Source organism: Mercenaria mercenaria, chromosome 16 (genome assembly GCF_021730395.1).
Source record: "Mercenaria mercenaria strain notata chromosome 16, MADL_Memer_1, whole genome shotgun sequence".
NCBI lineage: Eukaryota > Metazoa > Mollusca > Bivalvia > Venerida > Veneridae > Mercenaria > Mercenaria mercenaria.
In genome coordinates this window covers 70,147,716-70,172,901 of record NC_069376.1, presented here as the reverse complement: position 1 = coordinate 70,172,901, position 25,186 = coordinate 70,147,716, and the positions used below count along the sequence as shown (strand labels likewise).

General features: G+C 35.2%; 2 protein-coding genes across 2 annotated transcripts in view; one reads left to right on the top strand and one right to left on the bottom strand.

The window, feature by feature from the left end:
• The window catches only part of LOC123540187 (dolichyl-diphosphooligosaccharide--protein glycosyltransferase subunit STT3A-like), a 285,963-nt gene that overhangs the window by 145,844 nt on the left and 114,933 nt on the right, over window positions 1-25,186 (bottom strand). The window lies entirely within an intron of this gene.
• Window positions 12,945-24,619, top strand: LOC123540167 (C-type lectin domain family 10 member A-like). Its single transcript, XM_045324976.2, has 5 exons — window positions 12,945-13,072; window positions 14,810-14,910; window positions 20,466-20,556; window positions 23,107-23,323; window positions 24,335-24,619. The coding sequence occupies exons 1-5, from the start codon at window positions 13,009-13,011 to the stop codon at window positions 24,366-24,368; spliced, it is 507 nt and encodes a 168-aa protein (XP_045180911.2). The 5' UTR covers window positions 12,945-13,008; the 3' UTR covers window positions 24,369-24,619.

Genomic DNA, 25,186 nt, shown 5'->3' with positions numbered 1-25,186 from the left:
GGACTGCAGATATAAAAAAGAATTATGTTCTTGTTACCTGATAGAACAAAATAAGCCAGGCGTTAGATAAAATCCTACCCTTATATGACACTTTGTACCACCCATATATAAGTTCATAGATAAGGGCAGATAGTGATCTGCCTGTCTTCTTAGGGCATCTGCCTACATTGAGACTACAGGAATCATCCTCTGCCTTAAGTAAGGTCTCAATGATTTAATCTTTAAGGCATTTCAAAATATATATATACCTTCTCCAGATTTTTGTTATCAAAAATAGAAATATATGTCTATAATAGCAACTAGCATTAAAAGTTATTAAAACACCTCATTCTGAATAAGTATTCCTATATAACTCACTATTGGCCTTAAAAAGTCAGACGAACAATGTGTTAAACAAATTCCCGTGGATTACTTAATTTAGCTGCTCCAGCCTTACTCTATTGATAGATGCCTTGTTCATTTTTGGGCAAACTGAGTAACTTCTGAGAAGCTTTAGAAGAGATTGGAAGCAAGTCCTAATAAAATGGTCTTATGTTTCAGCACAATTTTTGAATGCAAGTGTACTATTTGAACAAGAATTTCTCAAAATATCTTATTTGTTCTAGTTAATAATTCAGCTCGTAAGGTAGTCAACTGACACCTTGCTTTGATCACATCTCTTTATATGGCCCTGGAAAAGTCTTAATTGGCGTCTGTCCAGCTTCAACAGTGAGCAGAAAATTGGACAGCACTTCTTCAATGCCAAGTTAGAACTAAGGTATCATACATATGCATAAATAGAAGGCATATTTATGAGATTTAAGTGGTGACAGTCGTATATTTCACGAGAAATCACCTAATCAGGATTGACAATACATTGCAATTTTTAGGTGTTTAAATCATTAATTATAAAGAGTCAAAAGGTTTTTTTAAAAATCAGAGGACGTGGCCTAGTTAGATTTTTGGAAAATTGGATTGGCTATTTATCTGTTAGTATTTTTTCAACCTTTTTCAGCAAAATGATTGGCATTTTCATGAGCACTCTTAACACATAGGATGGCTGTTCCTTTAATTCCCAGAAATCAGTCATAAATTTGAAAGTAATTAACATCAAGAAACCAAAGAACGTCAGCATTTTGACCAACTTTCATCAAGATTCAATATAACATGTGGACTGTATAGATGTCACAAGGTTTTCCTATTATTTGACCAAGTGACCTAGTTTTTGACCCCACATGAGGCTCATTGAGCCAATATCCAACTTGACCTAGATATCAATATTTTGACCAACTTTCATCAATATCCAATGAAAATTGCGGCCTCTAAAGATACTTTGTGCCAAGTTATTTCAAAATCTCTGAAGGCAAGGCCAAGTTATACTCCTCAGACAAGATTTATTTGTCACATTTGTGATCTTTGACCCGTATGTGTGACTTGACCTTTGAGATATGAACCTGGGTCTTGCATATGACAAACCGCCTGTGCCTAGAACATTTGTTCCAAGTTGTTTTAAATCCCTCTTCACATAACCAAAGTACTCAGACTAATATGCATTATATGCATTGCAACAAATTACACAAATAAAGGAGGCAAACAATATCATCAAAGTATTATAGCAGACAGAAATTACAAAATGTTATTCCTAGTCTTACAGCATAAATGATTTCTGTACTGGTAGACTTAAAGTAACCATAGAAGTAGATAAGATCTTCACAGAGGAGGAAAATGAGAATGGCGATTCACCAGGGCCCTCTGTACATTTTGGGGGATTGGGGCCGGGGCCCTTGGAGGGGGGAATTTCGCGTCGTTTTCAAGGGAGTGGGGAATTCATTCTGGAGATATGACCTTAAATTAAGGTCAGTTGAGTATTACAGATATCAAACTAATGTGAATATATCTGAAGTATTGTACAGAACATAATCTGTTGAAAACAGGCAACTTTTATTTTCTTTTATTAAATCAGTTAGGTGACATCCAATTGAGGTTCACATGTCGTCATTAACGGAAGCACTAGCAGTATCCACGGACATTGTCTCAGCAGCAGCCGGAGCAGGGCTTCCCTTCATTGTATCTACCTGATTGTGCATGTCTGGCCCTGATGAAACAGCGGTGTCCGTGACAGTAGTTTGTTTTTTGAGAGCATGCTGCTTAAAAAGCAAATCTGTTTTTGCGCATTTCACCCCAGTTGCATCCGTGATCTTTTTACTGTATGATGTGCATTATGCAACATTTTTTTTCAAAGGGAAGTAACTTTGCATACACGCATCCGGGGAACTGAAAAACGAGCGTATTATACAGATCAGTAAAACCAGGGGTTCCACTAGACCTGAAAACCCAAGAGTCCCGGGACCCTTGGGTCCAAATTTTGAAGGGTCCTTTTTCAAAATACAAGAGTCCTGCCCCAACACATCGATACAATTGACTATATTTTCTTATAAAGTAATACTACGTAATTAATAGCTATACTACAACCAAGAACATGTTACAGCATAATAACAATTTCTGTTTCAGGTCATATAATCTCATATTGTGAATAAATTTTTATCAAAATTAATTTTAATTTGATGAGGTTTTTCTTCAGTATTTTTGTTTGTTAGCAGAAAAGTGCTTATTTTTTTTTTAAAAACACTCTGTAAAAATGTATCCAAAAACGTACTATCCGGATACTGGTACACTTTTGGAATGTCGTCTGAAATGTTGTTTTTTGCCAGTTACTTGGTCCACTAAGGTAAACCAGAGATAGTTCCTCAAATGATGATGCTACTTTTCATTAAAAATTGCATTGAAAGTCAAGTTTTTTTAGTGAATTTTGGAAAAATTGCATATGTCATCGGGTGTAATTAGAATCGTGAATGGACATTCTAAACTTATTTTTACTTTCCAAATTCATTTAAATTTGTGGATTTTCTCGTTGAAGTTAAGGTACAATCATTAAACAATGATCTAATTTAAAGTTTGCATGAAGAAATCTTGCAGGACACTTTTCACATGCTCGGTAATCAGCTGGTCACTTAATTACGATAATTTAATAATTGGCGCCTTTTTTGACAGTATGCAGACTCAATACGGGTAACGCTTTATCAATTAATGTTAACACTTCATTGATTCTCATTACCTATGTGCACTCGCCGTGACATAACTTGCTGATAAAGAAAAATCAGCGTGGCATGTCCACAGGATAAAGGGCGGGAATTTAGCAGAAGATCAAAGGCAGGAGGGCATGACCGCGAGTGTTTATTTTGAATACACGTGTTAATCGTGGACATAGTTTTACTTTAGGAAATGACTGATAAGAGAAAGGATTATCAAAGGAAAATGTCTCCGGGTCCCGAGTGACGCACAGGCAATTATCATGCCGGGTCCTTTGAGCGTCTTTTGAAAATCTCCCGGACCCGGGCTCCTAAGACTATCTTTCGACTGTTGGCGGTAAACAGTACAAAACTCAGTGAGTCACCTTATGGCAGCTACGAGTGTTCAGGTGAAAAATCTTGACAAGTTGTTTAGACTTATTTTAGAAATTATAATCATTTTAGCCGGTAAAACAGAAAGAGTTGTATCTTGTATGTAGGTACCTGGAATAATTTTGAGAGATATTTTAGAGTAACTAGAACTTACCTTATTTTTTGAATTCCTATTTATTTTCTTTAGTGAGTTATCTTATCATTTGAATTGTGATAAAACTGCTTTAAAAGTCATTTCCTTTTAGGCTGCAGGCAACGAGACACAAAATTGTACACATATGTGTTGATCAAGATAATACAACCAACCAAGCACACATTATACACTCCCATGCCTCGTTAAATTCTTATCCGAAATTGTTTGCAGTTCACAACTGACACTCTTGTTCGCCAATTTATTCATCCATTTTTCAGCATTTGAATCGCTATTTATCATTGCACAAATTGTTTACACTATCAAAATGTCTGTTAAAGGTAAGTCTCATCCTTTTAATTGGTCTGAGTTTCCGTGTTTTCTCATTATTTTCATTGACAACTGCGTTGAGTTTCTGACAGGAAACACTTGCATTTTACACAGTACCGAATAAGCGAAAGTATCGTTGTAATCTATGAAGACGTACACCCCGCTCAGTTATACTTGGTTATTACATGGACATGTTAGATGCTTTTTTGTCAAAATGTGAAAGAAAAAATGTTATCTATAACTCTGATGTAAAACGAAATGGCGTCATTTAAAAATCTAACGGAAGTGACTTCTCCGTATTGGCCCTCTCTTTTGAACCAATCAAAATGCTTGAATTCCGTATTGGCCCTGTTTTTCTCGTATTGGCCCTGTTTTTCTCATATTGGCTTAGTTATGTTTTGTATTAGATCTGTCTGTTTCATATGATGTTTGCAATTGGTCTAATACAGTGTGTAATATTGTAGAGTTGAATAATAATTCTTGATATAAGCTTAAAATATGGGCCCACAGTCATTATTTATCTTGATATTCATATGCTTTTTATGTTCATTGTTTTTTTACTATCCTGTATCTAGTCGATTGTTTTCCATTCGCATATTAACTCTTAATGTATGAATCGCTCTGTATCGTTGTCACATTTATAATATTTAAACAGGTACTTTTTTATTCCAATAAGCGTCCAAGATACCAGTTTAGATAGATGAACACGTAGGTGTCTTGGAACCTTATCTCTCTTTTATTTAAAAGTGCCCGTCGAAATCTACATATAGTAATTCTATTTGTATAGTACGGTGTTCCTTTGGGGCCATCGCAGTTTCGCGTTGTCGTCCTAAGGGCGAAATCGCAAAAACACGATACTTTTACGCGAAAACGCGATACTTTGACGCGAAAACACGATGCTGCAAAGCAAAAACACGATGCAAAAAATATCGCGTTTTCGCGCTGTTAATATCGTGTTTTCGCGATTTCGTCCTCGATCTGCCATCGTCTTTTCGTGTTTTCGCCTTCGTGACAAGTAGGGCGAAAACGCGAAAGCACGATATTGATAGCGGGAAAACGCGATATTTTCGTATCGTGTTTTCGCGATCTTCTATCGTGTTTTCGCGTTTTCGCGCTCTCAACTGCAAAGGCGGAACCGCGAAAACACGATGTTTTAATAACGTAATTTCGCCTTCAAACGCTTGCAAGACATTTCGAGAGACCGTAAATTCGAGAGATGCGATCTTAGGATATTTGGAGTTTTCTTTTTCGTATCGGCAATAGATACACTTTTCCAGTCACAAATGTAACTTAACATATTATTTATTTGGTATTAAAATGCGCATATACATTTATAGCCAAACTATTTTAACATAGATGAAGTATTTTCAAAGATGTTCTGTTCAGTAGGACATGTGACCTTTTCAGAGAAAATTGTAACATGAAGTATGTATACAAAGTAAAACACAAGATATTAGATAACATTTTTGCAAACAGAAAACTTTCTACTTTGCAGATTTTATTAAAACTTCTCATCACCGTTTGGAATTATGTACGAGTACATATAAATTGGAATATATAGCCAACTAAAATGAATATTTCTATGTGCTTTGTTAGATATTATGATATATGTCTAAAAATTCTGCCATTATTATTGGAATTATTTCAGTTGTCAACATTTTAACAATTACATTTTAAGACAATTTCATTTATTATACGCATGAACACCAATAATTCATACATAGATTTTCGATCATTCTGTGTGACGAGTCTAGGCTATATTTTATGTTATCCAGAACAATGACGTTACTTCATTACTTTCGGTTTATAAAATTGTGCAGAACTAGTTTATGTAGAACCATGCTTAAAATTTCATTTGCATATTCAAATGTTATAATTTCATTCAAACATTACAAAAACAAATAACTCTGCCAGTACCCCGATATCTTTCCAAATAAGATCTGGACTTCTAACTGAATTAAAGTCACTTATTTATAAAACAATGCAATTTTACAACGGTACACAGGCATTGTCTTGGAATTGAAAATATGTCTCAAAATTCAAATTTTGCTGCACTTCTGATTGATTAGCAATAGATTGAACTAGCTAGGACTACGCAAACAACAATCAAATAAACAACGAAAAGGCCGAGAAGAATGTTTTACCAATAAAACAGGAACAATAAAAACAATTAGTCCTATTTCAAATGTGTTTTTACTGAAAAAGTAATCACATAAAATATACAAAGATATATACACGTTTTTACCATTTTTTTTCAGAACGTTTGGATACTCTCTAATTATATACACACCAATACATTTTAAATTTGAAAATGATGTTGTTGTTGTTTTTTTTTTTTTTTTTTTTTTTAACTTTTCTTATATAGAACTTCTTTGGTCCAAACCTTTAAATAATGCTCGACAGAATTTTATTAAAGACTTGTACATGGTATATCATCATGCATATTTTAAACAACATCTGCCCCAGTCTGAAATTGCTTCTTTAGCTCCCGCTAGTTGTCACAGGATATTTTTTCATTTCAAGGACAATCTATCGCAGATTCCATCTGTACTAAATGACATATAAACGTACATATATATAGACAGACAGACTGACTGACAGACAAAACGACAGACAAAACGACACACAATATATGGATAAAATATAGAGAGAGCATTTTATGACACTGGACTTATTCTCAACTGACCACGAAACTCAAGCCGACGTGCGATTTACATTTTTTTTTTGCAAATAAAGTATTGATGCGATTTGGGTGGTTATTCTATTTCTACCAGTGATGTGAAAATGTTAAAGAAGCAAGTTTTATTTCGCATAATAGCAAAACATTCAATATTTTATATTGTTGTAAATCTGAATGCAAGCATTTTTCTTTATATAGCGCCGTATGGAAACTATAACTGACACTCGGCATGCAGAACTTTACCAGTTTCTTTTTCCGACCTTGTAGCTATTTGAGAAGCGGTATGACTTTAATTTACAACAATGTAAAAGTGTGCTATTGTGTTTCTCGCCAATCCAAATGAATGTTGTTTTTTTTTTTTTGTTTGTTGGTGTTTTTTTTTTTGGGGGGGGGGGGGGGGGGGGGGGGCTGAGATATTGACGACGACATCTTTAAGTTGATAATTTGATTTGTTATTCTGTTAGTATGTTACCATTTTTTAAGTGCAGATGCGGCTAAACATTGCCGTTTTATACACTTAGTGCGTGTTTTTCAACAAGAGCATCGCCTAGCTCCACACAGTATTTATATATATTCACTTATAAAAAAGAGGAATACATTTAGAGACATTTCCTTGCTCTAAATAAAATACTTGTAAACTGGTACGTGAATATATCCTTCAGACTGCCTTATAATTATAAAACAGATTTCATGTAAAAACACATTCAATAAAGTCTTAGCAAGTTCTACCTTATTTTACTGATGTAAAGGTAGACAGGCGAGAAGGCATATACACGGATAATATTGAATAACAGTTATTTTTTTATTGAAAAAAAAAAAAACAAAAGCTAAATCACCTTCAAAAAGAAATGATCAACTCAACCCCGATTTCATCATTCTATTACATGTTATACATATTATCTTTATCAGTAAACTCTAAATGGATTAATAACTACACTGCTACATATTTTAACCTCCATCTATATCAAAGAATAGGGTTCGAAAAAAGGATTAGATTCGGGTTGAAATGTCCAAGGAGGGGTCGAAATGTCCAAAGAGGTGGGGTTGAAATGTATCGGGGTCGAATGTACGGTCTCTCGAAATGTCTTGTAACCGTTTGCGCGAGTCCAACCGAAATTTCGATATTAAAACATCGTGTTTTCGCGCTTTCGCCTTTGCAGATGAGATGGCGAAAACGCGAAAACACGATAGAAGATCGCGAAAACACGATACAAAAATATCGCGTTTTCGCGCTATCAATATCGTGTTTTCGCGTTTTCGCCCGAGTTGTCACGAAGGCGAAAACACGAAAAGACGATGGCAGATCGAGGGCGAAAACGCGATTACACGATATTAATAACGCAAAAACGCAATACTTTTTGCTTCGTGTTTTCGCGTAAAGCATCGTGCCTTCGCGTCAAAATATCGCAATTTCGTGTAAAAATATCGTGTTTTCGCGATTTCGCCCTTATGACGACAACGCGAAACTTCGATGGCACCAACGGAACACCGTAGTAGTATAGCATTTGAAATGGCCGTAAAGAAAGAAAACATACATACAACTAGTTCAAAATGAACCGGACACTATTCAAATACAAGAACATGTTTTGACATTTTCAAGCCAAAAATTACGGCCAGATTGTGCCTACAACTAGATTTTTTCCCAGTTACATTTTGCCTTAAAGCATTCAATTTTGAATGCAAGTGTTAATTATCTAACAATGCACGTTCTGGTCACAATGCAGTTATTAAGCAAAACAATCATTTGCATAAGTCTTCGTTGTAGATAAAAGAGAATGCAAGTATAAGAAAAATATGAACGTTATTATAGTTTTTGAAATACATTAAAAGAAATTTTCATGTATTTCAAAGAGGTTTCGACAGTACTCAACTTAGGCAGTTGTTAGGTTATGTTCACATACCGCTAAGTTCCTACGACATAGTTTAAATCAATATTTATTAATGACCATTATCAAAAATTGACCGAAACCTTTCTAATGCTATGCGGCAAAGTGTCGTATAGGTTTTAACAGCTTCCTAAAATATTTGTACCAACAATGCAATGTTTGCGAAACGGAATTGCATAAGTAGATGGATTTTCCTAAATAAAAAGCAAAAGAAATTAATTACCTGATTCATTTTTATTTTCATCAAATAAATCTACATTAAATGACGTTTCACTTTCTCATATTTAATAATGTTATGCAGATAAGGCATGTCAAACGCAACTTATCTCTCAGTACTTAATGAGTTCAATAGAACAGATAACATGGTGTTTTTAATTATGGACAGTACACATGAGTACTGTTGTAGATTAGCCAGAACCAAGTTCTGCTTTTTTTAAAAAAAAGCTACAGAATTCTTTTGATAGTTTATCACTTTTTAAACCTATACCAAAATGTATTACAGTAGATCTAGTGTATACATTGTACTTGAAAGGGGCTAGCTAGAACCATTTGCAGAAAGTTGATACAGGTCCATATAGTCATGCTACAGACCAGGTCTTGTGTACACCCATTGAGTGTTTATGAAAATAAGGTGTTTACTCTCCTTTTTTAGCTCTGATGGCCGGAGAAGGATTAAGCCAAACCATTTGAACAAACTTAAGGATGCTGCGACCATTTTTGAAGAAAATACATCAACGTTTAACGAAAGGGAGGTTTACTTTTATTTAACGGTACAGCGGCCCCGAAAGAGGCCAATCCCATCATTTGAACAATCTTAAAGGAGGTCCATGCCAGAATACTATATACCTAGATAGGTGTAATTGTGACCAGTAGTTTCAGAGAAACTGTTTAGGTGTTCACGCAGAACGATGGATGACGGGCTCCAGACAGACCATCTTTATACTAACAATATTAAGATGAGATAATGTAACAAAATCAAATCTGTGCATTTCTCTCATTCTTATTGCCATGCAATAACGTAAATAGTATACTTGATCGCCTTTGAGTTGTTCCTGTTCATAAAAATGCGACAATGCGTGAAATGACATGCTATTTTATCATGTTTAACCTCTTTACCTGTTTCTTCGTTGAGGCAAATTGATCAAGAAGCTGATAATATTCATATGCGTACACATCCATTTTACGACACTGCTTCTTTAATTCAAAGCCAACGCAACGTTTTCTTAGACCTTATATTGATTCTGAATCCGATCATAAACGAAACTTTCTAAAATCATCTTTCATTAATAAAGGGATCGAGTTTATTGATTTACCTAGTATTTTTAGACCAATCTATAGTTAACTCTATTCCTAAATATTTCAAGAATTCAGAAACACCAATTATCTGTTACAAATATAATATACCAGTTAGAAACGATATATTTAATAACAATAAAATTGTCTCGGATATAGACATAGAGTTTAATGTTCCAGACAGTTGTAACTGTAAAGAATCTAAATACTGTTACCAACCAGCCGGTCATATAATACCGGGTAATTTTAAGATTTTTAATGATAAAAGAATTAGAAATATTTTCTCCAAAGGTCCAAAATATAGAATTCCCTCGTCAATTAACTTTAAAAAATGTCTCTCTGAAATAACTCAGTCTATTGAGGACTATATTAAAAACTGGTGTCGGAAAGAAAATGCAGATCAGAACGCTCTCACTGAATGGAAAAAGAATACTTTTAAAATCATAAAAACTCGAGTTAAATTTTATGAATCAAACCCGTCCTTATTACCCCATAAACCCCTTTTTACTTCGATGTTTAAGGAAAGCTTTATCCAAGGTACACACGAATTTTGTTTTTACTCCTGCAGACAAAGCTTCAAATAATAATATTATTATATGACGCATTTACTACACAGAAATATTACAAAATGAACTGAAATATACAAAAACTTACCAGTTATCACTACCAGATGAGAAGAGAATGATACTGTAAAAGGTCATGTAAATCAATGTATAAATTTTAATGTCGCACTTGACGACAGTCAGATGAAGCTCCCTACTCTTTATTGGATCCCTAAACTTCACAAACTCCATATAAAGCTCGATTCATTGCAAATTAGATTACCTTAATTTTATGTTTTACTTAATTAATTTGGTATTTTTTCGCTAATGTTAGAGCCTTTCTCCTCTTACATTGTGCTTCTAATTTGTTGAAAAATAGAGTAAGAGCGAGATTGGCTTGCCCTAAACGCGTTTAAACCCCTTGTTTCCTATATATAGGTTACTGACCGTTTCAAGGCAGTGGTCCTATTTTCAACTGGTTTTCTGTCTGTCTTGTATTTTCTGTTGCATATGTTGTCTTGTTTTTTGTAAGCGTTGTTTTTTACCTCCTTCTCTTTGCTCCCCCTGTCGCCCCCTACTTTCCTCTTGCATTTGCGCTCCCCCGTTTTGGCGTCCCCCCACCCTTTACTATGAGTTGGGTTTCGTGCCACCCACCTTTATTTTGGCTGCCGGGGTCCAGGGGCGGTGCACAATTGTTTTATTCTGCTTGTATGTGTGCTTGTGTGTCTAAAGCAGTGCCCTGCAGTGTTCTTATATCTTACTTGTCTGCTTTTTTATGTTAGTTAGTTGGGTGTGGTTGTGGTTTATCTTTGATACATGAGTGTCTGCGCTATTGTGGTTTACGTTATGGTGTAACTGTGATTAATGAACGTGGCATTCCATTTGTATATTTATCCTTGTTCAACTTTCCCCTTCGACCTCCTCCCCCAACCCCTTTATACCCCTTACCACTTCCTCCCCCTCTATCTATATTTGGCATAAATTTATTTGTACTTGTCAGATTTTTTAATCAACCCGTCTATAATATTTTTTCATTACAGCTTCTTCTTGGTGTGGGCCTACTTTGCAAATGCGTTGCTCTGAGACTGTGTTTTTAGTGCTCCTTGCTTCCGAGAAATCTACCCTTATCTATTATCTTTTATTGTGTGCCTTCAAGTAAAAGGCGATTCCGAATTTCCGACTTTCGCGTCTTGGATACGTTAAAGGCAATATTCCAACACTACACTTACTCTTATTAAATTGTCTAATTGCATAAAATAATACGAAAACGCAAAAGAACAACAGGAATTCGTTAAAACATGACGATGCTGCAATGGGATCCGTCACTGATTCACGCCTTGTGTCTACTTTTAGTCGAATTCTTAAACAACGTGAAAAGCATGTAATGTGAAAAGTCAGTCCGCGACACTTTTTCTTATTCCTTGACAGATTAAACTTGGAATAGATGATCATTAAGATCAGACAAAGTTTTGCGCATAAAACATAGCTGAAAGGTCAAGATCACACGCGAAAGTTTTAGAGAAAAAATGAGACAACACAGCTTATCCAGAATAAATGAACCGCGCCATGAGAAAACAACCATAGTGCATTTGCGACCAGCATGGATCCAGACCAGCCTGCGCGGATGCTGTTATCTTTCAAAGCCTTTTGCAATTAGAGAAACCATTAGCGAACAGCATTGATCCTGACCAGACAGCGCGGATACGCAGGCTGGTCTGGATCCATGCTGGTCGCAAACGCACTATGTTGGTAATCTCATGGCGCGGCTCAAATGATGTTCACGATCAGACGTGTTGCGCACTAAATATAGGCTGACAGGACATGGTGCAGCATGTCCGGTTTCTAACTGCTCAAAACGAGGAGATGAGTAGTCACGGGCAAAGCTCATGTCTATAGCTCTAGCTGGAAGGCCGAGGTCACACTACACTGAAAAAATAAGATAATATGTATACCAGAGATAATATCAAATAAAATGAAGTGCTATATATAACTTTAACTTAAGTGGTGTTTACAAGGTGATTTGTTCATGGCATAACTTACTATGGTAGAGCCGGCTTAACTTATTTTGGTAGTGCCTATCAGCAATGCCCGTATGTCCATTGAGATGCAAAATAAGCTAGGCATTCAAAGAGTTTTAAACGTCGAGTCAGTAGTGCTGCTTTAAACACTATTTAAGTTTATTTCGACGCATTCATGAAATTAAATTGGCTACCCAGCTGTGCTGGACTTAGACAGACTTAATTCTATGGATGCATCGAAATAAACATTAAAACTTGCTTAGTATCCATTTATACCACTTTACTACTAGGCAGCCCGTCCGCTTAGCTCAACAGGGAGAGCTCAGGTCTACGGATGGCGGGGTCATGAGTTATATTCCCGAGCGGGGCGCATGTTCTCCGTGATGATTTGATTAAAGACATTGTGTCTGAAATCATTCGTCCTCCACCTCTGATGCATGTGGGGAAGTTGTCAGTTAATTGAGAACTGATTTGTACTGGTACAGTATCCAGGAACACTGGTTAGATTAACTTCCCGCCATTATATAACAAATACTGTTGAAAATCGGCGCTAAACCAAAAAACAAACAAACAAACACTACTACGAAGGGGTTATCTGTAGTCACAGTTAAGGCAACCTGCGTGTACAAATCTGGTTTGTGCTCTCCACAATTGGGGGAAATAAAGATATCTATCTATCGAGAGCCATAATGTCAGGACTGATTTTATCATCAAACTGGTGTTGCATAGCAATTGTCAGCAGTTTGTTAATAGGTAAGTCATTCTGTATACCTTTCTGTCCGCGAAAACGTTTAATTTTAACTATATATTTTACACATTTAGACTTAACACGTGTAAAAACACAGACGGTAACATTTCAGAGCCGTATAATTACGAAATATGTTGGAGTTCAATACGTGCTATTTTGAGTCAGAAGACCTTCAGCATACTTTAAATGCATTCATGTACTTCATTCCGACATGGAAATAGTTTTTAACCACGAGCGAAATCTTACAATGACTTTTGTATTTCCATTTTTTCACATGTTTCAATTGACCTATTTATGTCTAAAAATCTGAAACGACACAATTGTCAAATAACGGCATGTTTTGGAATAGCAAACGTTCTAACGTCGAATCAGACGCACGCTTTCAACGGGCTGCATCATGTGACACGTGACAATGTGACGTACATAAACAATCATGACCGACGCAACCACGTGACAATGTAACGCACATAAACAATCATGGCCGACGCAACATTGTTGCGCTTTTGTGGTCAAACGACTCATAGACATTTAAATGCATAAACCGTTTGATAGAAATGAAAGACTTCACGAAAAACTATCTTAACTCATTAAAAATATGGAACATTATAACTCTGCTGACATCTATTCGCACAACCTACATGTTTGGTATACGACTACATTTTGAACTTGTACAGATAAAGTTAAATGCTGACATTTCATTAAGAGTGAAATTTTAATGTTCTCTAAATCCGTACTGGTATGAAATCTGAACCTTTTTTAAGTATCATGCAAATACTAGGGTGACCAAAAATCGCATTTTAGCAATTACAGTTTTAAGTTTTATATAAGTAATATATTATCAAATATTATCAAAGAAACAATAAGAAACATTACCGTGATAGAGATAAATCCCTATCAGAAATACATTACAAAATCTTGTAATTATCTCTTATCTAAATCCTGAGTATTTCTTTTGAATGTAATTGAATTCCAGTGTCCCATTTATTGGGACATTTTAACAATCTGAAGCAATGACTGTTTCACTGTGCTTGCCCGTTTTTCAAACAAACAATAACAGTCAACTACCAATATTTTCAGGAAACCAAGAGTTCCTTACCAAGGCACACAACTCTGCATACACCTGTTACTTCTTGTCATGTTCCGTGGGTGCTATTTGGTTTTCAGGTCTAGATTTTCTCTCGCAGCAGGGGTACTCTTTATTTAAACAAAGTGCTATTTTGCCCTCTAGAAATGCATTGTAGAGTCTACAATACGTTTAAAACTGTTCGAATCTTTATACATTTGTAGTTCTACCTAATATGGTTAAGACAAAATGAAAAGCTGCCAATCTATGATACTGTAGGAATTTATATTTCGAGGGCTTAACGGAAACTGTCCTAATTTGTTCCATATATTTAATGAGTTACGACAGTTGTTCGTGAAATCTTTCATTCTATCAAACGGTTCTTCCTATTCAAACATTTCTTTTTTACAAATGTAATAAAATCTATCTTATCCTCTCGAACGAATGTTCATAAAATAGTTCTGATGCTTTGGAGCTCTTACTTGCTTAGGCACACTGTTTACAAAAAACACTTTCAAGCGGATATCATATATGTATCAAATGGTCAGCGGATACATTCTATTTCATATCCAAAACTCGACTTTAAAGATATAATTTGTATTATTTGTTATTTCTTATACGACATTGCATTGTGAGTTAACCAGTAATACAATTTAAGACCAGTATAATGCTTGCATAGGTTTACACACAACTCGAGCAGAATGTTCAGATGGATGGACTCGTTTCCATGATTCTTGTTATTTCTTTGGACACCATGGCATGACATTCCTGGAATCCACGGTGGGTTTAAGCTGCTTATCATTTGAGTGTCAAACGGGTGCTCTAGAAATACTAGACTGGCATCAGTCGTTAGAGTCATTAAATGTAAAGCACCTGGCCATAAAATCAATCCTCTCTGTTACCACTTTCTGAAAAAATTTACAGTAACTCTTGCCTCTGTCTCTGTTGAGATGAGCCTAGAGAGAAAATGTTTTTCTGAGAAAATATCGGTGTCAGTATGAAGAAATTAATATTATTACAGATTATTTTATCTCAACAGACTTTGTAAGTCTATAGAAATACTAGTAAGTTGTGATGTTGAATTATTGTTCAATATTGTAGTTCGTTTTCCTTACTGCCTGTAAATTATGCATCATATATTCTGTGTAAAATAACGTCTACATTGCACCTTTATTTTCACTTACGCCTAAAAATTTGTTTGTTGCAGGTATCCCGATCTACCCTAAATTTTTGGTCCGACCCTATATGTTTTTATGGCCTTGGAATTTTTTTTTCAACTTTTAAACAAAAAGTTGCAAAACTGCACTTTTTACGCTTTAAACATTGCCAGTGATACTAGTATAAGAAATAAACTAACTGATTCTCTAAAGGCATAACCCCCTTATTTGTATTCATTTTTTGACACAAAAATAATTTCCGAAAAGTCTCACTTAATAAAAATGATAATAATAATAATAAATCTAACCTACCTATCCCATTTTTGGCATGTTACCGGAAACAGAATGTTTTAGGTTGTATTGCCTACAGTACCGTGAGAATCACCTTGTTATCCAGTAAAATGTAGAATTCTCTGACGAAGCTACATAGATACATGGTTCTATCTAGGTTAAAACGTTTAAACTTTGCTATGAGTTTTGGAGTTTGACTTCAAGCCCTTTTTAGTCGCTCTGCGTTTTTGCAATGATAATAACAAACATATTATATATTGTACCATGTCCACACCCTATAAACGACTGTATCCCCCGCTTCCTCTTGCGAGTGAACAAAACAATAAAATGACACGGAAAATGTAAGAATTGTCATTTAATTTATTATCTGGCTTTACACTGTATGTGTATTTAAGTTAAACGATAAGTCTAACATAAATATGTGTATTTGACGATATAATAGATGAAACTGACAGGTAATGTTTCACTGATCACACTCACTGCATGAAAATTCTCTCGACCAAGTCACGAAATTGATGAATATCACGCCAAATTGATTTGTAATCCAATTATCCATGATGTTTTCTGTAATAAGTATGCATACTCCATGAATGTATGTAAATAAAATGTTTTGTTTCTGCTGCTTTTTTGAATGAAATTATTTTTTCTCTAGTCGGTGAAAAAAACATTTACTGTATGCCGACTTGCCAATTTTGATATTTGATCTGAATTCATATTTGTGAGTGATACTGTATTCCATCTTGCGAGTACAAAAATCGGTTTATGTCCTTAAAAGGCGTAAATGAAATAAAAACTATGCATACTAAAATTGTTTCTTTTGATCAGTAGTCATGTTTATAATGTCATTAAATGTCGAACCCGACACCACCCCCATGCGATGCTTGTACTAATCCATTGGGGGTGGTTGGATTCCAGTGTCTGTGACTCGCTATCCTACTTGATTAAATACCTAATTGAATGCTTCAGCATCGTTTACATGCAAGTGCTCAGAGTTGGCTTTACACACATATACTATCATAAAATACGAATTAGAAACTGAATGTATACACAAGGTCCCTACCATGTCTTGAAAGAAATTAACCGTCAATTCCCTATGGAAATCACACGAAGAAATGTTACCTTACGATTTCAAAATATCAATGAGATGAGACAGGAGAAGACTATAGGTTGACCCCGTCTGTCTGTCCGTCTGCAAGAAAATGATCCTCTGATTTAAAACAAAAACAAACAAAACTATTTTACCCGCAAGTATCCTGCGAATGAACGTATAAATAGAAAAGGATAACGGATACATTATCGGAAAAGTCGATTAAGTCCTTATTAGTAATTCAAAGTTAACTTCATGGTAAATCAGTCAACTAGATACAAAAGCAGTACAAAATAGTTGAATGGCCTAATGGTTTAACTACCCGATTCCCCGTTTCCATATAATAAAATAAACATGTTATCGTTACAAATACAGCCGTCATGTTTACTGACTGTCAAGATTTACCACTATTTCTCATGTTAGAAATAGTTTGCATTTGATAGTGATAACGCACACACGCCAGGAATCTGTCCTTGCGGATTTGGTCGTTTTCATTGCTTTTTACAGTTTACAGTTTACAGTTTATTAATCAAGTCAAGGCCCATAGGGGCTTCTGACAACAACTGTAACAATAACAAGTCATAGTAACAAAATCAGATTGGCTTGTAAAACCTGACAAATCGTTGCAGAAGTAACTGATGATGTGGAAGATGAGAACTAACTATTTATCTAAAAGCAGACATAATTTTCTTACAGAAAACAGCCAGTTTTCACAAAGTATTCTTATTGTAATTGTTCATAAGGTCAGAAAATCTGAGAGTATTTGGATATTTAAAATGATATTCATCTATATATTAAATATTCAGATGAATATTATGTTGATAGAAAAAAAAATATATTACATTTTTTTTCTATCAACATTGAAATATATATTTGTAATAAAAAGAAATTCATCTCTTAAATATGTTACTGTTACACAAATGACAAGTTCTTTGTTCTCCTGCATTGTTTTCAAATCTACATTTTTCTATTGGCAACATATGATTCATGCATCTGAATTTACAAAGTGAAATGCTAAGAATGCTAAGGTCAAAAGGTAAAAGCTTGAAATATTTTTCAAATACAAATTCGTGTTTATATATTCTATAATTTAAACATTTGCTTGAGTTATCAACTGAATAGTTCCAGTTTTGTATAAACTGATCTTTAATTCTAGTGTTAACAACATTTTTGAAGGAGTTACAAGAGCGAATCTTCTGATCTAACGAATAATTAGATATACCAAGAGAATCCAAACTTTCTTTAAAATAACATAACCAGTTAAATTTCTTGTTTGCCTCTAAGACAGTGAGAGAAGTTCTGTACAAAATATTACAAATTTTATTTTCCTTGGAGCTTATTAACTTACTCCAAAAAGTTAACGCTCTACATTTAATACAATTTGAAATCGGTAAAATACCAAGATCACCATACAACATGTTTTTAGGGGTACTCTGCTTCAAATTTAAAATAAGTTTTATATATTTCAACTGAAATCTATCAACAATATCTAAATTTTCAACCCCTCCCCCATACCTCTGAGCCGTACAAGACAATAGGAGTAACCATGGTATCGAAAAGGTGCAACTGCAAATAAATAGGTAAAAACAAATTCCTGGATTTACTAATAACTGCAAACATAGCTTTGCGTGCTTGATCAGATAAATGAGCCTTAGTTCCACCGAACTTGCCATTGAATGAAAATTGAATACCTAGGTATCAGAAGTAGTCAACAATTTCTAAAATATTACCACCCTCAAATTGAAATACTGGAACATTACGCATACCTCTCTTATTTTTCCAAAATATGACAATTTTAGCCCCTATGAGGTGCAATACTCTGACATAGCATTAAGAGCTGACTGGAGGCCATTTGGGGTCTCTGCTAAGGTGACTGTGTCATCAGCATATAATAGCAAATATAACTTGAAGAAGAAAACTTCAAAATTGTTATCACTTAACATATGACCAGCATTTTCAGATAATAACTGAAGACCATGAAATTTACTAGACATAAAGCTATTAATCATTCCAGAATTAAGAAAACAGAAGAGGAGAGAGATGTTCACCTTGTCTTTCTCATGTATCACAAAAATTCAGATAGAGTATTGTTTGATTTTACACAAGACTTCGCTTTATCATACATGTTGAGAATAATTTTAAAACATTTACCATCAATATTGTAACTTAATTTTTTTTTGCCACAGAGCAATACGATTGACTGAGTTGAGAGAATTTCGGTAATCCACAAAAGCACAGTACAGTTTTTTATTGTTGACAAAATACATATCTATTAACAATTTTAAAGAAAATATATGATCAACAGGGCTATAATGTTTTCTAAATCCAGCCTGTTTTTCACACAATATGGTATTGAACTCAAAATTGTTTAACCTAGTGTTTTATAAAGATGTGAACAACTTTCCAAAACAGCTTAATATAGTTATGCCCCTGTAATTGTCAGGGTCATTAATGCTACCCTTGTTCTTGAACAAAGGTAAAATAACACCATTACTCCAGATATCGGGAAAAATACCCGACAACGACGGACGGCGGACACAGCGTAATCACAAAAGCTCTTCTAAAGCACTTATTGCTCAGGTGCAATAAACCCTCATTTTTTCCTCTAATGGCACTTCTGCTTGTAAAATGGGGACTTATTTCATTCGCAGAATGTATTTTCAGTAAAATAAGACAAGGTTCATGTTAAAGTTCATGTGTTTATGGCAAATACAAAGACAAAACTAAAATAAAGCTGTTTACTGTGCGACGCTGTGAAGAAAGCGATACACAAAGGATTAGTGGATTCAATCTGGCGCCGTTTCACCCCATTTACTGTTCATATTTTCACACCTTATTAATTGCAGTTGCGATTATATATTAGTTTAAATGGTTTGAAATTCTAGAAAATATAGTCTTGTATGCGACACATCGTCGCATTACGGCCTCATGATGGTGAACATTTGTGCCCAGATATTTCAAAATCCATTAATGCATAAAGAAGTTATGGCACTGACACGAAAACCAGACCATGTTTCACCTTTAAGTGTAACTTTAAAAAGTAAAAGGAATGTAATAAGATGAACATTAACTACATATAGCCGATGTTTGTATGAAAACTTTGAGAGAGGTAGGTGCAATCGCATTGAAGTAATTGCACGACCAAATATATGAGGACACATATACAAACATACCGAACAGACAGACCGCATGGTGACTGCTTTATACAACCCTCCTTCAAACATTGTTTGCGGGTTCTAAATATGAAGAAATACTACAGGAGCATAGGAAACGCCAAATGTTTTTTAAAAAAGTCACTCACAAACAGGCATACAGTCTTTCTACCAAACTCGCAAGCACTTGTACAGAAATTAAGCAAGCAAGCATACAGTCATGAAATAACACTGAATCTTCTTTCCTTTACGGTTATAAACAAATTCGAGAATTTATCAATGATTTTATTTCATTTTACCAAACCAGTATTGTTTCTTTATCCATGAAACAGTGGAATTTACATATAGGTCATTCTTCAAGCAAGAAAATAAGTACTTTTGACGCCGACAATGTATAATTACTGGACAAAATCAGTGATCAATCGGGTTTTTGTTATAATTCTACCTGTCATCAGACTAGCACATTATATACTGAAACAAGTCATGTTTAGCTTCTAATAAAATGTAAATATATATACCTTTAAAGCAAACCAGTCACTTTAAAATGCTGTTTTTCAACTTTTAGCTGTCAGTTTATTGTTTTGATCACTCGCAAGAGGAAGAGGGGAAATACAGTCGTTTATAGGGCGTGATGTCTGTATATTGCAGCGTTTCTGTACACATTACAATGCTCATCTTGTAATCATAGAAGATGACGTAGAAAATAAATTCATCGCAAGCGTTCTTGAACAACTTAACAGTGAGTATTTGATTTGATTACTAATTCCCAATATGCATTTAATTAAATACCTTTACATTTTGATAATTTCAGTTTTCAAGCAAAATTTAGCTATAACTGAATAGAAGTCATTTGTTAACCTTGTGTAGGTCTAATGTCTATAATTTCAAAGTAAAGGGCTTCGTTTACTATATCAACTGAGAACACACCGATAATCCCACTCGACTTGGTACCTAAAATAGTTTCATGATGCTATGTATTTGCCTGTGCAAATCGTAAGATATTTATTACTTTATGTTAATTGTTCTGATATTTAGTTTTAACTTCACGAAAATTATTCCGATGTTTAATTCAAACTTCACAATCATTGTTACGATGATTAATTCTGACTTCTGATTATATTATGACCATAGTTTTGATGATTAATTGTAACTTTACTAGTATTGATACAGTCATTATTTGTAACTAAATGGCCAATGTTCCAATTACGAATTGTTCTTTCACCGCCATTTTTTACGATTATGAGTTCGTCTTCGTGACCACTGTTATCATAAATTATTCTTACTTTGATTAATTCTTACGTTAATTAATTGTATGTAACTTTACGTTAATTCATACGATGATTCAAGATACTTCACGACCATTGTTATGATGATTAACTGCCGCATGTTGGGCAATGTCAAATTCATTTCAATGCCTTCTATTTTTTGGAAGTACTAACGTATTTCCTTCTTTCTGATTTTGTCTGCTTCATTTAAGAATGAAAGTTTTGGATATATTCATATCTAAAGTCCGTTCTTATTTTGTTTGCTTCACTCAAGAATGAAAGCTTTGGAAACTTTAATAGTTTAGGTCTGTCGTAGACTTTTAGAACGTTTCTTAATGCGCCTTCATTGGTACTTTAGCAAAAATCGTAATGAATCTTTTCACGAATTCGCCTCCTACATCTACCGAATTTTCAGCACATTAAAACAACATCAACAACAAACAAACAAACTACAGTAAGTCTGTCATGAAATGTCAAAATCTGCTTCGTTGCTGTCGTAACTCCTACTGTATTTAATATGAAATACGACAGTTTTCCGTTCAACCCTGAATATTCCTTCATTGTGAAATGATTCTTTGGAAGCTTTACGGCGCATCCAAACAAAATAGAAGGAGACTCGATATGAATAACTAAGAGGTAATAAAATGTTTAACATACCTTAAGCTCCCCTGTCTCCTCTGTGTAGATCTTTATTAAACTTTAAACGAAGACTATTGTCTCCATAGTAGTAATAGCCAATAAGTTAACAGTGGACAGGAGCGAAAGTCAGACACTGTTGGCTGGCTTAGTGACTGAAATGCAATAGGGGTTATCTACTAATACTCGACATGTCCAATTATCCGTTCTAGGTCACATGGTTCTCATGTTTTGGACCGGAAATGGTTGACCTCTGGCAGAATGGCCCCAAGATCAAAAGGGGTCATCTACTCGGCATGTCTAATAATCGTATGAAATTCAAACATTCTGGGTCAAGTAGTTCAAGTGATCGGACCGGTTTTCCATGTTCAAGCCCCTGTGACATAGAGCTTTGATCGACCGACCCCATAAAAACACTAGAGGTCATCAATTATGTAAGCACTATCACCCTATGAAGTTCCTAGATCAAATGATTCTCCAGTTATTTATCAGAAACTGTTTTCCATGCTCAGGCCCCGTGACCTTGAACTGTAATCAAATGAACCCAAAATTGATAGGGGCTAACTACTCTGCATTTCCAATTATCCTGTGCAGTTTCTTCATTCTGTGACAAGTGGTTCTCAATTTATTGTTCTGACCCCTGTGACATTGACCTTTCATCGAGTGAGTCAAAGTCTTTAGGGATCATAAACTTAGTAAGCCCTATCACCCTATTGAAGTTTGAAGGTTCTGGGTCAGAAGGTTCTCCAGTTATTGATCGGATACTGTTTTCCATGTTCTGGTCCTTGTAACCTTGATCTTCAATCTACTTCGTAAGCACCATCTTTCTATGAAGTTCGAAGGTTCTAAGTCGAACGATTCTCCAGATATTGGTTGGAAAAGAAGTGAGACGGACTTTCGGAATGACGGACGGACGTGTGCAGGCCCCTATTGTCGAGAACGATTGGGGTCAGACATATCACCTTATGGAGTTTGAAGGTTCTAGGTCAAATAGTTCTTGGGTTATTGATCGTAAACAGTTTTCCATGTTCTGGTCCATGTTACCAAACTTACCTTTACTTTTGATCTGGTGACCCAACATCAGTAGGGTCACCTACTCTGCATGACCAATCATCTTATGAAGTTTCAATATTCTTGGTCAAGTGATTCTCAAGTTATTGATTGGAAACCTGTTTCCATGTTCTGGCACCTGTGACCTTGACCTTTGATCAAGTTACCCAGAATACAATAGGGTATCATCATCTACTCTGTAAGCCACATCGCCCTTTAAAGTTTGAAGGTTCTGGGTAGAATGGTTCTCCAATTAATGATAGGAAATGAAGTATGGCGGATGGACAGGGCAAAATCCATTGTCACTCCCAGTTGAAACATGTAAGTCTGCTTTTCAGGTAACCACCATTGGATTGGACTTACTGACGAAATAGTTGAAGGGACATGGAAGTGGTATAGTACATATAAGGTGGCGAATTATACAGATTGGTATCCAGGACAACCAAATGATGGCGGCAGTGCTAACTGTGCGAATATCTACAGTGTCGCACCATACGCCTATCAATGGGTAGATGACGTGTGCACGTATACATACAGGCCCATTTGCGAGAGAGGGTGAGCTAGTTGTTTCATCAAATATTGTCGAGTTTTTTTTTCAAGGTTAAGCGAAGAACAGTGTATTATCTATTAAAAGTACGGTTTGAGCTCGATTCCCGACCGAGGCGTATGTTCCCCGTGATGATTTGATAGAAGACATTGCGCCTGAAATCATTCACCTAACGCTAACTCATGTGGAGAAAATGGCAGTTACATTACTTTAATACTGTTGAAGAACGGCGTTAAATAAATTTATTCAAAACTTTTAATTACATCTTGAAACTTTCAAACAATTTACATTTATAAAAGATAGCAGGTTTTCGACCAAATAAGCATGAAAGGTTATACACTCTTACTGATTTTAAAGCAGCATGCCTCCAGATCGTTCGACAACAACAAAACCTTTTTTTAGATGTCTTGAAATAAATGCTATATTTCTTAAGACGGCTTTAAAACTTAATTACTGACAAACTTTCTGTTACGGAAACACTTGAGAATTTGCTGTTTTTACTACTTTTTACGATGAAAATTGAAAAGCGTTTGTCACGCTTTTACTCCAGGTAAACTGTCTCAATTATAAATATCTATATTTTGAAGTCATTATTCACTACTTCAGCTATAACGCTATTGGTTACGACGACGGGAAAATGTCTTTATTGCCGCGACGGTCCGAGGTTCGATTCCCGACGCGGTTATCTTTTTTTCTTGATTTGGAACTTTTAAAATATGTTAGAAACAAAATTCATATTCAATGTTCATAATATGATCAAACTTCAATTTGAAAGAAAGATTATTTTTAGCCAAATATGGAGGCATGCTGCTTTAACGTGTAGAGATATCAACATGTCCTCTGTTGCCTGTCGTTTGTAGCGGTTCTCGTATCGGATGGCCTCGGTAGCTCAATTGGTAGAGCGTTGGCACGGTAAGCCGAAGGTCCGAGATAATGAGCTACAGTAAACAAATAAAACTAATGTAGTTTTTCTTTATTTTGATTAAACAAATTTTGATTTTTTTCTGATTTTTTTTCAGGTTAAACACAGAGAATGTAATCGTGGGCAAGTAGAACGGCTTCAAATGTTTTGCTGCAGTAAATATATCATCTGTTAATAACTAAATGTATATCTAAGCAACTGTTTAAGTTTCATTAACATGTGGAAATAAATTAGCTTGACACAAACATGTTTTCTGGACATATTTTAGTAGCTGTCCAAATTTACATAGAGATAAAATATAAATGAAGAAGGCTGCGAATGTCTTGTATTATTTGCAGAACATTTTGTATCCTTGATGAAGCATTTTAAACAGGACACTGATTTTATTGACCAGGCTTCATGTAACTGTTACATTTGGAGAGTAAATAAGGTGTTTTGTATATGGTGTGATCTTGTGGCCTAGGTTTTACACCAGGTAACACTATTTCAAACTGAACCAAGATTTCATGAGGACATACATTTTGAACAGGTCTGAAGAAGATCATATAGCACACGTTGCTTTTGCAGGGTTTTCTAAGTTGTCCCATAATGGATCTAGTGACATAACTTTTTTGCAAAATGACCACGTTTTAAACAATTTACATACATTTCATCAAACTTATCATTCTCATCAGGGTTCATGTTGATTAGGTAAATCATTTGAAATGTGGGGTTGCCGTGGCCGAGTGGTTAAGGTTGCTAACTACAAATCACTTACCCCCCCCCCCCCCCCCCCCTCTCCCACACACACCGATGTAGGTTCGAGCCTCACTCAGAGCGTTGAATTTCTCATCTGAGGAAGCCATTCCGCTGGCTTACAGAAGTTCGGTGGTTTTTCCCAAGAACCCGTCCGAGATGAAATAATGTACCGAGAGGTACCTGGAGTCTTCCTCCTCCATCAAAGCTGGAA